Below are 15,049 nucleotides of genomic sequence, written 5' to 3'. Positions count from 1 at the left end.
AAAATGCTTCGAGCATTGAGCATTGCTCATTATGTTTATAACTAAACATTTTTAATTTCTTGAGCAGTCCAAATTTAGGGATTCCCTTAATTAAATGAAAATGCTGTTATCCATTCATGTTGAGCACCAAAGCCAGTTATTTGATGAAAAACCTGCAAGTGACAAAATTCCCTGTAGAAATAGTGCCTACTTAGCAAAACTATGAAAATAATTAGGATTGGTGGAAGCAGCCTTTTATCAGCAATGTGCATGGCCATTGAAAGTCATCAAGATTTTTTATTCTGCGAAATAATTTGAATTAATTAGGAAAATTATTGACAGAGTATGCAATTTTCATTGTTAAGCTAATGCTTTGGTAGTAGTTTGTAGTTATTTTAGATTGACAGCTAAGGTCATTTGCACCATTAGGGATGAAGGGGAAAGGAAGGATGAAGAGAGATTTGGCGTTGGCATTAGCCTAATCTTGTTGAAAGGTGTCAAGGGGTCTGCAGTTTAACGTCCCATCCGACAGACGTTGTACTCACTCAAAGTGCTCTCCACAAAGCACCTCAAGTAGGGATCGGGATACCTTGTGAAAAATATTTTTAACCCAGGCCCTCTCCGTGGGAAGCCTGTATGTTAGCCACTGCACCATCCCGATCCCCCAATGCTTTGGTGCTTAAATGAAATACTTGGGAATAAGGTAGCGCATCAAGTTTTTTGTAGTTGTCATTTTGTACCTTTGTTAAGATTATTATCTCATTCACTATGTAATTCACATAAATTTCATTCCCATTAAAAATTAACTTTTAATCTTTGATTGAAAAAATGGATTTTTTCTCTCATGCTAACTCTGGGATTCAGCTGCGAGAAATGATGGTAAATAATGAATACTTGCTCACTAAAGTGGTAATAATTGACTAAAATGAAAGCTTTATTATCAGAGCTGCTTTTTAAATGTGGTTATTTTTTTCAGTCTATCTGCAAAGATGTTGACACCAAGAGATCGGACATGAAAAATCTTGTTCAGACATTTGACACTCTAGTCTTTCATGCCTCTGATGAGGAAAGTGTGATTGAGCAGAAGAAATTGGAGGATTTAATAGCTCGATACAAAAATCTCATTCCTATCATAGAATTAACAATGGTGAAGACAGAGGTGCATTCCAAATGCCACGTGCACCGCAAGGAAGTCAAAGAGGTATTGAACCATTTCTTCCTTTTGTTCTCTCTCTCTGTATTTACCCCAGGTGTCCTCAAGAACAACGTGATGGTGATTAATTGTTTCTCTTTAATATCAGATTTGCAGTCTACTTAAAGCTGTGAAAGAGACCTCTGCTGCCCCTGCCCACCCAGACAGTATAGAGTCCGTGAAAAAGATGATACAGCAGCAGGACACAGCAGTCAAGTACCTGGATGAGCAGAGGCCAAACATAATGACCTTGATCCAAAGGGGAAAAGATCTGGCCCGTGATTCTCATGCACCAGCCTTTGTCCAAAATGAGGTTGAAGATCTTGAGACTGCATGGAAGCAAACGTTTGCACAGGCTGAGGATAAGCTCAAGAAACTCAAAGGTACTTTCTGCTCGTGTCTGTCTACCATGGGTGACCATCTTAGCAAAAGAACAATGGAACATGTGTTAAAACCACTCCCTAACACAGTTGAAGGGGCACTCGAGATGCTTTTGCTTGTTTTGCGTGAGATATACATGTTAAGAAGGTAGCTATTGGGTGAAGCACTTCTCTCATTTGATGCCTCTTGTACTGGAGCAGCTAATCATTTATTATTTGTGCATATATTTAATTGCTCCAAATTTAAATGAATGTAAATGTGGAAGAGAGAAACAAAGTCGTGGCTTGACCCATTATTGTCAGCATTGATGCATTTTGGTTGTAAGATAAGAAGAAAGATAAGTCTATGTTTACTCAATGAAGGAGAAAGTTTGCACTAAGATTCTATTCTTTTGTTATTTTGTTTTAAATTCTTCTCATTGAACCCAAAACATATACCGTATAAAAATAACCAAAAAATAAATCCATGGAGTGCTTGAATGTGAATGTCCCCAGGACAGGCTATATATTTTCTAGGATGAATGTTTACGGATCAGATTTTTGATGTGAAATTCTTTACTAAAATTTTTGAGAAGTATGTGAGTTGTGGACATTAGGGAGCAATGTTTAACAATGTATTTTTAACTTTAAGTTTTATGAACCCACATAGTTGCAATATAGGAATTAATATATTTTTTGTCAACTGTTGGCACTGGTAATGTGTACTGCCTAGGAACTGAGAAATTCTGCAAATTCGTGTCTCGAAACAAAATCTGATTGTTGCCCATAGTACTAGAATTGTGGATTCCCAATCTGGGCAATGGTACTTGGTTTGCTTCTTGTTTTTTGGTACCAAACCTATCTTGAAGTACAAATTGTTTGAGCTGTAATCAGAAAAATACATTATTCAAATCAATATTTTGTGTAGGGATGAAATCAGAATTCAGGGGTTAAGTAAAATTCTATCAAACTCCATGGATATAAGATTTGAATAGAAACCTTTAATAAAATCATCAAATCTCAAATCCCCATTATGTGTGCACCAAACAGTACCAAATGATGCTTTGTTCTGACAATAACGTAATTGCCTTAACAATAAATTCAATTATATTATGAATTGGTCAAAATGGGAGAGAGTAAACATACTCCTAATTCTAATTCTGGTCATGTAAGCTATAAAACTTTTGCATACATATTAATGTTTGCACATAATACACCCTGATATGTGTGCTTTATGGTTGAAAACGAATTCTTACAAGGGGATTGTTGGCATCAATACCATAAATGTTTACAATTCCACTGTTTTACTCCAAAATTTCATGCATCTAAATATCTCATGAATTTTAGTTGTGACATACAGCATGAATTCATGATGTAAGCCCTTCATCAGTACACTATTATTATGGATTAAGTATCTGTAGTAAGCCCATCAATGATATGTTCTTATTCTGGGGGTAATTGAAGAAAATAATAAAAATTTTGTCTCATTAGCAGTTGTGGTGGTATGAGGAAAATATGATGTAATTGCATATTCATTTGTTTACACTGAGCATGCCGTATACTGCAAGCAATTGCACAAGTGATTCCACATTATAACCACCTGTTTTTTGTGAAATGTTATTATTATTGGTTAGTTATGGTGAAAGCTGAAACCAAATAAAGAAAAATACCAAATATGTATTTTTCTTAAGGATATAGACATGCAATACATATAAGGCACCTCTGAAAATTTGCTACAACTGTCCTGAACTCACACATATACAATAAATTGCCGTCTTCAATTATCTACTTGCACCTTCCCCTAAATTAATTGGGTAATCAATATTCTACTCCATGCCTTTTTCAATTATCTTCATCGTTTCATCCTGATACCAAGCATTTGTACTCGGGATTCATCCCTAGGCAATATTTCTGAGTCAGCTGTATCTAGTTTGATTGCTAAAGGTACCATCACGTGTTTCTGACCTGCAAAAATAAAATATTTTCCAGGGACCTTGAAGTTGTGGAACAACTACAAAGAACAAAAGGATGAAATATTGAAACTCCTGGAGCAAGCTGAGAAAGAGCTAAAGAAAATCACGCCAGGACATGACAGTCGACATGTGGCAGCTGACCTCCAGGCCAAGCAGGACATGAGCATTGCTTTGAGGGAAGCGACTGAGGAGATGCTGAAAAAGCTGCGGGACTCATGTGCCAAACTGACGACTGTTGCCGCTCCTGAGAAGAAACCATTATTACTAAAGGAGGTAAGAAGAGTTCTTGACAGAGTCAGTGTTTAAGAATTTTTTCAACTTCCTCCTCAGACAAGCTGAGTTGTTGTGCTCTTAGTCTTAGAGCAACTTACTCAAAGTCATCTTGAAATCTATGTTATCAATTGGTGCGGAGTTGTATGCAAAATCCCTGTGGTGTAGTCACCTAATGGGAGATGAGAGTGAATTGTATATGACCTGTCAAAACAATACTGATGAGGGTTCATGGAGATGGCCAGAGGCTGGGAAAAGTAATGCCTAGCAATGTTCATTTCACGCTTACATAACTGTCCCCTAACCACTAAATTTACATTGCTCTTCTTGTTGCCACCATGGATTGGATATCTTATGAAGAAATTGGATCATACAAATTTTCCCTCCACATATTATTTTTCCAGAGGCTGGACAACATGCTCTTAGAAAAACATAATTTTGCATTATCTAGATGGCGATATACAATCCATGATTTTCTTCATGGACCTAAATTTAAATTAAAATATTATGCATGTTTGAGCTTACTTATGCTCTACTTAGAATCTTCAAGGGCATTGATATCAAGTAAAGAACTCATAAAAGGCTAGTGTACTAATTAGAGTTGGCAGTAATGGTTGTACATAGCCTAAACACTGACATTGACTTCGGCATGTCAGCCAGGGGCCACAATAATTAATTTTCTCCCAGAATCCTGAGATTTTTCCTATTAGTGAATTTGTACAAGCTCATGACTTCAAATTCATACTAGGAACAATTATAATAAATTTTCTCTACTGGAATGATGACAAGACTGAAATAATCAATTATGCTAGTTATAGTGGAGTCATTAGGTAAGAAGATATTTATGTGGAATCTGATTTGGAAACTCATTACACCATTGTTTGTGGGCATTGATTTTTCTAGGTAACAGAAATAGAAAGGCAACTTCAAGTTGTTTTGGAAACGGTGCAGGAAAGAGTGGTCTATCTGGAGAAATTCAATGCACGCTGGACAACGTTTCAGTCAAGGCTTGAAGATCTGAAGAAATGGGCAGATGTAAATGGACCACAGCAACTTAAGGCAATTGAATCAATAGAGAAAAGTCCACTGGAACGTGTTCAGAAGGTGAAAGTACTGCAACAACAAATCGCAGAAAAGTTTGGAGTTTTAGAACTCCTCGACAATGAAGCCCAAGGAATATTGAAAGGTTTGTTTCAAGTGAAATTAACTCATGTCCTAAACTGAAATCATTGCAATAGTTCTCTAAATAATGGAACAATGTAAAAATAAAGTGAATTTATTTTTATATTAAGATATTCACTAATGCAATAGTTAAAAAAATACACCCTCAATCGTCCCTAAAATTTAAATTTAAAGGTGGATGGAAGTTCTTGCTCAAAAAGCCTGCTTCATTCTGGACCATTTTATTTTAAACTACTGCTGTCATAAGCATGAGTGATTGAAAGCAAATGTTGACCCAATTAATGGCCATTGTCTTCAGTCCCTTGCCTTCTCTTCCCCATTAAATCCATTCATAAAATAATAACTCCTGGGAAAAATGGAAAAAGCCAAATGTCCGTCAATCATTGACCCTTTGCAAAAGGGAGGCTCTGGCAGTGTGTGGCATTCCCTCAATTTTGAGATATGGATGCCACCTGATTTACTGGGTCAGTATTTCCAAATCATATCTAATTCTTTTTTTTTATCTCTTAGATGATTCTGAAAATACAGAAGCTGCCAATCTGTGTAGAGATGTTGCTGAGATAAAGAACCTTGTGGCTAACCTTCAAAAAGCAGTAGAGCTTCAGGCCGATAATGCAGAGGAAGCATTGTCATCTTGGCAAGACTATCAGGGTGACCTTCAAAAGGTTAAGCCTTGGGTTGAGCGAGCAGAAGTTAAAGTTTCAGCTGGAATTCCAAAGCCAGTCTCATTGGCTGAGGCTCAGCAACAATTGGAAGATGCCAAGGTTAGTAGCACTACATTGACTCAAAATTTCCTGAAATCATGCTCGATGCACCACAGTCTTGGATTTTGTCAAAGGTCAAAACAGCCTAATTGTTTAAAGTTGGCTTTAACCTCATGGACTGTGGCAGTTTGCGCATGATTAAAAATGCCTGTGACATCGTATGTATGGTATTTCATCACAACATCTTGTTCCTTTAAAGCCCAAAAAAATTTCAGTTTAAGAGGATGCCACCATAGCTTAACTGGTTAAATGACTCGGCCGGACAATGGCCAAATCCAGGTTCAAATTCCAATCAAGGCAAATGATTTTTATGCTCTAAAATTGTTGCATTGAAGTGCATATAAGTGAATGACTCCATTAAAAGTTACTGTTGCAGCATCTCCCAAAGTTTCTTTGAAATTCTTATTTATTAATGATAATGATAAAATATGGATAAATAAATGAAGTAGGCTTGTTTCAAAATTACCTTTTTATATTGCAAGGTGTAGCTGGACATTTATTTTTCATATTTTGTCCATTTTTTTATGTATACTGCTTTTGTTAGTTTTTCATCGCTGCATTTTTCAGTTACATTTTTTTTTTCTTTTCCTGAATTTTAGAATGTTAAATTTTGTTGTGATTGACCGAGGTCAACCTTGATCATGACTTTCTTTTCTCCAGGCATTTGAGAAAGAGTGTGAGGAGGCCCTGCAGTGCCTGCAGATGCTAGAAGTGAAATCCCAGAACGTAGCAGCCTACTCGAGCGTGCCGGATGAGTTGAATGCAGTTCACTCACGGTGGGCTGTGGTTCATGATGTGACAATGGGATGGCGAACAAGGGCAGAAGCATTAGTGGATGCCTGGCAGGACCTGGAGGATACCACGGGCAAGCTGGAGGCATGGACCCAAGAGAAGGAATCCGTGGTCGCTGCACCTGTCAACCTCAATTGCCCTGACATCAAGAAGCTGGAAGCAACACTGGCAACCTTTAAGGTGGGTTTGCATTAAATTTGGATTCCATTCCATTCAGAGCTCTGATATATTTGAAAGCATCAAGATTGATAGCATTCATGAAATAGTGGCAAATTCAGGAAGGGAATTTGCATGATTTTTCTTTACTTCCTAGAAAAGTGAAGTTTGAACTCATGCAAAGTGTCTGAAGAGTTTGTATCCCATGCAGCACAAAAGATGCAGTGAGTGTACAATGAACATCCATAATATACACAATGTGTCCAATCCATGAACATATTTGTAATGGATATACATTTTATTTCCATGGCTACACATCTATCTAAACAGATCTATGGATATGTAGTCCATAAATATTACACTTCCAGTGTAAAATCATCGATGAAATGTAATTAAAATAAATTTCAATTTAAGCAGTTAAAAATTACTACCAGCATACGTGTACATTTTTAAATTTTAATTTATTTTGGGGATTGAAATGGTATGGTGGCTAATGTACTGAATTCTCACCCAGAGGGCCTGGGTTTGAATCTCAGGAATGGAAATATTTTTCAGTGGTATCCCGATCCCTGTATTTGGGTGCAATGTGAAGAGAACACCTAGTGGAGTTTGGAAGACGTGGTAGGCGAGGAGGTTGCCCCAGACACTTTCATTTTCTCTTAATCTGCCATTTGCTAGTGCCCAATGCTTGATGCATTTTGATGCATCGATGTATTTTGATAATTAATTCGCACATGTTGGGTGTCCCCCAATGAATTGAACCACTAGAAGAACACTAGGTGCTCTATAGGGAGGATTTCAAGAGTCATTTCTGTTGAATGCCAAATATCCTGACGACATCTACCATATGTGAATATGATTATAAGATGAATAAAGTATATTATTATTATCTTTTCTTTGTTAAAACAGGCACTGAACAAAGAAGTGGCAGAGAAGCAGGCCCAGATGGTTTCTGTTATTCAGTCATCAGATAATGTTGCCCAAGGATTGGCCCTTGAAGGGTCCATGGCTCTGAAGGGAAAGGTTGCCGAGCTGAAATCCAAAATAACACTGCTAGGAGATAATGTCCGACACAGAATTAATGATTTGTCTGACAGCATAATTGCCAGGTAAATTTGCTTACACCCATTCTAATAGTTTGATGCAATTATTCACTCACATTGGTCATTTATTTGTCTTTGAAAAAACCAATTGCTCCCTTTTTTATTCATCAGACAAGAATTTCAATCCAAGATGGCAGACTTTGGCGATTACATGGATCAGTTGTCAGCCAATGTTTCTCAGCTGGATGAAGTGACCCTTGAAAAGATTGAACCTAACCTCCAGGTGATACACACACTTCTGCAAGAGCATTCTGACCAGCAGAAGACATTCAATGACATATACTCTGAGGTCAAGAAGTTATCCAGCTCTTGCTCACCAGCAGAAGCTGCTGCTCTAAATGATGAATACACCAGTTTAGCAGAGAAATACCAGGTCAGTCTATGAACATAACAATTTCAGGTTTAACTTAATGGAATTCCTTCATTATGAGGGTTGAAAGAAACTCAAAACTTCCACAATAAAGTGGAAGTATACTGTGGAAGTGTTAAGTGTTTTTACCCTCAGTCTATGAAATGTTGTGATTAGAACATAAAATAGTATCCAAATCCCAAAAATCAACTAAAATTTGGTTTTCTGGGTGAAGGAAGAGCTTACCTCGCATAAATCCCTACTATTTGTGAAACTCACTCATTCACATGTGTTTTCCTAGGAATATTGGTTATCCTTAATAATCTCTCTGCTATGGTGACATTTTTGGTGCCGAAAGTGACTGGAAATAAAATCAGGACCATCTGAATAGGAGCTGAATGCTACACCCACTAGTCAACCATGTACTCCATATAGCTATATTAATCATAATAAACACGCAAATTAATTGTGGATTGATCCTAAAATATTTAAATATTGCACAAAGAGAATTCATATGCAGTCCAGTTCAATTTGTAATCACTTGAATGTATGTCTTTAATATTGCATATATACTAGAGATTTTTTTTTAAAGAAAAGAGGGAGATTTGATTTTGTCCATAAATTCTATTGAACAGTTGTGAAACTTGCTTCATGGCATTTATATTAGCCTGGATTTAATGGAAAAAAATGTTTATTTTGACATTTAGGGGTCTTTCTTATAAAGGGTACAATCCTTTCTGTAAAACTTCTTGTTCGTGCAAGTTTTATGGAAAAGAAAACTGTTAGCATGCCATAAATTGCTATTTATTTATACTTATATATTAAAATGAGCATAATCAGAGACTTTTAGAGCATAAATACAGTAATTTATTGAGAAAATGAAGATAAAGCAAATATGTTGCTTGGAATTGGAAAAAATTGAGAAGTTTTTTTCAGAATTTTGGTAGTTTACCTACCTACTAGGCATACAATCATCCTTTTATTACATTTGACTCTTCAATCGACAAACATAATCTCTATGTAATTCCCCTTGCAGAGACAAAGCCTAAAAGAGCCTCATTTAAAGTACTTTAATTAAATCACTCCCCCTCGCTAATTGCTTTCATTCCCCTTATAACTCCGTCATACTAAAGAATTTTTTAATTCATGGTATTTTATTTGATTAATGAAAATGGTCCTATGCGATTTTAAGTTTTAACATAATTTAGAAATATTTTCAGATAAATATATTGAACTATTAATGTTATAATATAGCCATAAAATGTTCAAAAAATATTTTCAATGATTTTTCAGGAGTTGGATGATAACATACAAGAGAGGAAAAGGGCTTTGGAAAGATGGTCTGAATTACTCAGCTGGAATAATGAGACGAGAGAGCAGTTGATGCACATGAAATACCAGCTGGATTCCCACAGTCCTTCACAAGATGAGCTGAAGCAGATTTGTTCTGATTTAGACAATATTTCTGTCAAGGTGAAATCATGGAAGGAGGAAGCTCCAGCCATTGATGCTTTGAGCAAGCAGGGTAGAATGCAAATCAGGAGTGAGGTTTCAGGGAAACCCATAACATCAGAGCTGCTGGTGGAAGACATAGATATGCTGACATGCACATTGTTGACACTAATCAAGAAGAAACAGAATTATTTACAAGACACATCCAAACGCTTGACTCAGTTCCAGGAAACTAAAGAAAATGTACTGGAATTCCTCTCTTCCACCCAAGAGAATTTGGACAGCATTCTGGAATCAGGAAATTCATTGGATAAAATGGATAAGGTAGCTGTGAGTATTTCTGGATTGATTGAAGAGTATGCTGTCAAAGCTGGGCTGAAAGATAAGCTCTATGAACAGGGCAGGAAGTTGATGCAGGATGACCCTGCACAAGCCCCTACCATTCAGAACATCCTGGCAGAGGTTGAGAATGCCTGGGAGAGTCTTCATTCCAAACTCAAGGACAAAAAGGCAAAATACGCCGAGATCTGTAGTGAATGGAGGAAGTTCTGTGATACAAAAGACAGTGCTTACAGTGGTGTTAATGGAGCCATGAATATGTGCCAGTCAATGCAGGAAGTGCCCAGTGATTTGATGCAAGTGAATACAAACTATGAGAAGCTGAAGGGTTGCTTGGATGTTTTGAAGAAAGCTAAACTTTGCCTTGACATTATGGATGCTAAAGGGGATGCAATTATGAAAACATCTGAAGGAATGGAAACACTGAAAACAGATGAAGTAGGAAAAGAGCTGTCCAGAGCTCATGAGCAGTGGCAAAATGCCCATGACACTATTACAAAAAAGGTCCAGAATTTAGAAACACAGCTGATAATTTGGAAGCAGATAGATGAAGCAAAGGATAGTCTTCTTCCTTGGTTAAGTGAGACAATCTATTCCATCTCAAATTCCCAGGAGAACTTGGTTGATGCTGAAGCAGCAAGAGGAATCATGAACAAATATAAGGAGGAACTTCCTTCCCACACAAATGCAAAGACCAACATTGCTTACAAAACTGCAGAGTTGGTGAAGCTGAATAATGGCGAGGAAATACCCACTCTGAGTGCCCTGAACAGCTTGCTTGATGAGCAGTTCACTCACTTGGGAGAAGTGGCAGACTCACTTGATTCTGTGATACAAAATGTTGGGGAGCAGGAGAAGAAAATCAAAGATGATCTCAAAAAGTACTCTGACAGCTTGAGCAAGATAAGGGAGGAGCTCATGAAATGTGAGGACCTCACTGGGGATGACTCTAAAGTTCTGAAGAGGATCCAAAAGTGCCAATCACTGAAACTCGAGCTGCAGGCATGGAAGGAGTCAATGCCACTTGACCGGGGTTTCAATGTGCTCAGCAGCACAGTAGAAGACATGGCATCGCAATTCCCTGCCTTTGCTGATTCTGCTACAGCCAAAGAACTGGAGTCTGTTAAGAAGCGCTTTGATGCTGTCTCCTCACAAGCAAATGCAATTGAGCTCTCCCTGTTGACATTTTTGAGGAAACACCACAATGACAAGTTTAACACTTTGCAGAAGTTGGTGTCAGACTTCAAGGAAAAGACTACATGGTGCCTTCCAGAACCTGGGAGTGATCGTTACAATTTGGAGGCAAAACTATCATCTATACAGGATGTAGCCATGGTAATTAATGATTGTAATTCAAAAATGTCTGAATTAGACTGCTCTCTTGCACTCTTGAACAATGTGGAGAGTATGGAAAGAATGGAGGAGCTCAAAGGAGAAAGGGATGAGCTTGCTGAAAGTTTAGAGTCTTTGAATAACTCCTATTTGGATGCAAAGAAGGTCTTAGAGTTCAACATAAACCTCTGGCAAAAATATGAACTTATGTCTGAAAATGTGTCATCTTGGCTTCGAGAAATTGAAGGGAGAGTCAGAGCAGAAACAGTAAATCAGGTCAGCTTACCAGACATTAGTGGGAAAATAAAGGAAATAGATGATTTGAAGAAACAGGTTTCAGATCATGAACCTGATATTAAAGAGTTAGCTGTTCTAGGTGATGAAATAACTAAAGAATGCTCAGAAGCAAGAGCAGGACAGTATGTTGGTAACTTAGCATCTAGACATCAGAACATTAAAAAATTCATTTCATCATACCTTGACCGATTAACACTTATGTGTAAAAATGAAGATATATACAAGTCTGCAGTGGGTGATGTTCAAAACTGGCTGGATAATTCTGTGTCAAAACTCAAGTCCTATGAAAATGAATTGTCAGGCACTGGGAAGCCTAAACTTTCTTATCAGAAGAAGTTGAAGGAGTTCATAGACACCTTTACAGAAGAAAAGGAGGCAGGGCAGGCATTGCTAAGCAAAGCAAATGAAGCTGGTGAGACCCTCTTCCCAGGAGTTATCCCAGAAAATAGGGAAGCAATAAGGAGTGAACTACGCAAACTCAGAGGTGAATCAGAATCACTGATAGACAAAGTTAATGATCTGCACAAAAAGGTTGAGGGCCGAATATTACAGCTCTCTTCATTTGACGATAGTCATACTCAAATAAATCAGTGGATGACTGAAGCCAAGGGCAGAATAGGCACTGCTGTTGCCCTGAAACCTACCCTTCAAGAGAAGAAACTGGCATTGCATGAGTATAAGTGTGCTGCTCAGGACATTAAAACTCACCAGAACATATTGAGTCAGCTTCAGGAGAAGATCAGTACCCTCTCCGATGCAGAGTCATCCTCAAAATTTGACCATGTTTTCACTGAGTACAAGCAGCTGGCAGAATGTGCTCAGGATCGAATAGCAACTGCTGAGAAATATGTGTCTGATCATGAAACCTACTTGCAGCACCTTGATAAGTTACGAGACTGTCTAAGTACCTGCAGGACAGAGGCAGCCTCTGTGATAGAGGCTCCAATTGAGAAGGAGGGAGCCAGTGAGAAGCTGGCCATCATCGAGACATTGTTGCAGCAGAGAGACCAGGGAAATGAGCTTTTAGACACATGCAAGGCCCTCCTAGACATTGTACTCAAAGGGACCGAGCAGTCTGGTCATCCACCCCTGATGATTGAATTTGAGAAGCAACTAGACCAATGGTACACGTTCCTGGACCAATGCACAGACACCCAGAAACAGTTGATGCAGTTGTGCAGCAAGTGGTCAGAGTTTGAGGAGTCAGTGGAGGAACTTGCCACCTGGTTGAGGCAGAAAGAAACAGTGATGAAAGATCAGAGTCTTCGACGAAACACAGAGACCAAGAAGGCCCATTTGGAAAAGCTGAAGGCCTGGGAGGAGGAAATATTGGCCAAGGGAGAAGAATTTGTGCAGGCTACAGAGCAGAGCAAATCATGTGGTGCAGAAGGAGAAACAGAATTGACAGCTAAAGTTTCACAGCTTGCCACAAGATATCAAGCACTCAAAAATGTTGCTAAGGAAGGTATATCCAAATACCAGCATTTCGTCAAGGAGCACTCTAAGTTTGATGAAGACTATAATGAGTTCTCAGAATGGATTTCCAGTTCAGAAAATGAGCTTGATACCCTATGTAAAATAATTGGTGACTTGCCTGCTCTTCAAGAGAGAAAGAAAAAGCTTAAGGAGCTTGCTGAGCTGAGAGTTAAAGAGATGCCTAAATTTGATGCCTTGGTTGACTTGGGGGAGAAGTTGTATGTGCACACATCACCTGATGGCAGAGAAACCATTAGAAAGCAACTGAGAAACCTCCGAAGCCACTGGGACAACTTTGGGGATAGCCTCCAGTCCATTGGGGTCAAGTTGGACCATTGCCTTCTACAATTTTCTGAGCTGAGTAAGTCTCAAGAACAGTTGACGAAGTGGTTGAATGATGTGGAGTTGGCAATGCAGAAATTCAATGAAATCAAAGCTTCTCTACAGGAGAAGAAAGCTTTACTCCAGAATCACAAAATAATGCACCAAGACATCATGTCCCACCAGCAGCTGGTGGAATCAGTTTGTGAAAAAGGTCAACTTCTTATTGATCAAACTCAGGATAAATCCTTGAATGTGTATTTCCAGTCTATCAAGCAGCTATTCCAGAATATTGTTTTGAAATCAAAGGACCTCATGGACAAATTGGAAGGTTGTGTGGCTGACCACAATCAATTCAACACTGCATGCAAGACCTTGAAAGATTGGATAGGTGCTGAGAGTGATAAGTTACAGGAGTGTAATGATGTAATGGGAGAAAAATCTGACATATCTAAGAGATTGGCCAGCATCAAAACCCTGAAAGAGAACCAGGATCAAGGAAATGTCCTTCTCAATAATGTAAAGGATATTTTTGCAGTTGTGTCCAGGAGTACGTCTGAAAAGGGCATTGAGTCATTGAAGAAAGATGTCGATGAGCACGAGAACAATCTGAAATCTTTATATTCATCAGTTGTTGATGTGGAAAGGAATTTGGAGGAATCCCTAAGGCACTGGAAGGACTTTGAGGAGCAACTGGATTACCACACCAAGTGGATCAGAGTCAATGAGGCTGTGTTCCGAGACCAGCAGCTCAAGGCAGACCTCAAAGACAAGGAGCAGCAGCTAAAAAGTTACCTTGAGAAGCGTGATGTTATTGCTAAGGGAGAGGCAGACATTGATGCATTTGTCGACCGCTCCCATGCCCTACTCCATCGCAGTGAGGCAGATCGCATAAAGCCACTCATCTCACAGATTGGCAGCCGCTATGAATTACTGCGTGTCCTCAGCAAGGAGGTTGTCAACCATTGGCAAGCACTGGTGGAGGATCACCGAGCATACAACCAGCGACTGCAGGAGACAGAGGCATGGCTGTCACCCCTTGAGGAGCAGCTGAGCCTTTTGAAAGATGGGCAGGAGGATGGAACGGCCCAGCAGGATGCCATGGGGCTAGACACTCAACTCCGCACTCTATTGGCAGAGAGGGACCAAGCACCCCACAAGTTGGAGGCTTTGAATGTAGCAGGGAAGAGACTGTTTCCAGTGACAGCATCTCAGGGCCGAGAAAAGATTCGTCAGGACCTGAGACTGATTAGAGAAAGGTTAGCTTGTCTTTCCACTTGAGGTAACCTCTCCTCTCACTAATGAAGTCATAGTTTATAGGTGAACTTACACATTCACCACTTGAAGTGAGAGATCTTCAAAAAAATCTGCCCTTCTTTCCACTTCACTTTTTCCATCCTTCACTAAACCCACATCTCTCAAAAGCCTCCAGTTCACACCTGTTGTCTTGCTTCACCAGCCATGTTTCCATGCTGTAATACACCAAACTCCATATAAAAGTTTTCACTAGTATTTTCTTAACACCCTTACTCAATATCGCTATTATTGATTCCCTCCTCCTTATGGAAGTTTCTTTGCCTTGTGCAATTCTTCAAAGAAATGTCAGTAGTATTCACTCATTATTCAAAATCATGAGGATTAGTCGCCACTTCTAATAATCCCATTAAATTAATTTATTTTGGACCTTCTTTTGTTCAAATAATTAGCATAGCT

The 15,049-nt window shown here is 38.8% G+C and overlaps 1 protein-coding gene across 1 annotated transcript in view; it reads left to right on the top strand.

Moving 5' to 3' along the window:
* The window catches only part of LOC139700179 (muscle-specific protein 300 kDa-like), a 341,062-nt gene that overhangs the window by 324,423 nt on the left and 1,590 nt on the right, over nt 1-15,049 (top strand). Inside the window, exons 24-32 of the mRNA XM_071598761.1 lie at nt 956-1,180; nt 1,281-1,554; nt 3,520-3,776; nt 4,677-4,959; nt 5,466-5,719; nt 6,380-6,691; nt 7,577-7,776; nt 7,882-8,143; nt 9,413-14,595. Coding sequence (XP_071454862.1) covers nt 956-1,180; nt 1,281-1,554; nt 3,520-3,776; nt 4,677-4,959; nt 5,466-5,719; nt 6,380-6,691; nt 7,577-7,776; nt 7,882-8,143; nt 9,413-14,595 — 7,250 coding nt within the window. The remainder of the gene's footprint in view (nt 1-955; nt 1,181-1,280; nt 1,555-3,519; nt 3,777-4,676; nt 4,960-5,465; nt 5,720-6,379; nt 6,692-7,576; nt 7,777-7,881; nt 8,144-9,412; nt 14,596-15,049) is intronic.

Source organism: Hetaerina americana, unplaced genomic scaffold, assembly GCF_022747635.1.
Source record: "Hetaerina americana unplaced genomic scaffold, ioHetAmer1.1.p SCAF_10, whole genome shotgun sequence".
Taxonomy (NCBI): Eukaryota; Metazoa; Arthropoda; class Insecta; order Odonata; family Calopterygidae; genus Hetaerina; species Hetaerina americana.
Note: the sequence above shows the minus strand (reverse complement) of the source record. Positions and strands in the feature narration are given on the sequence as shown.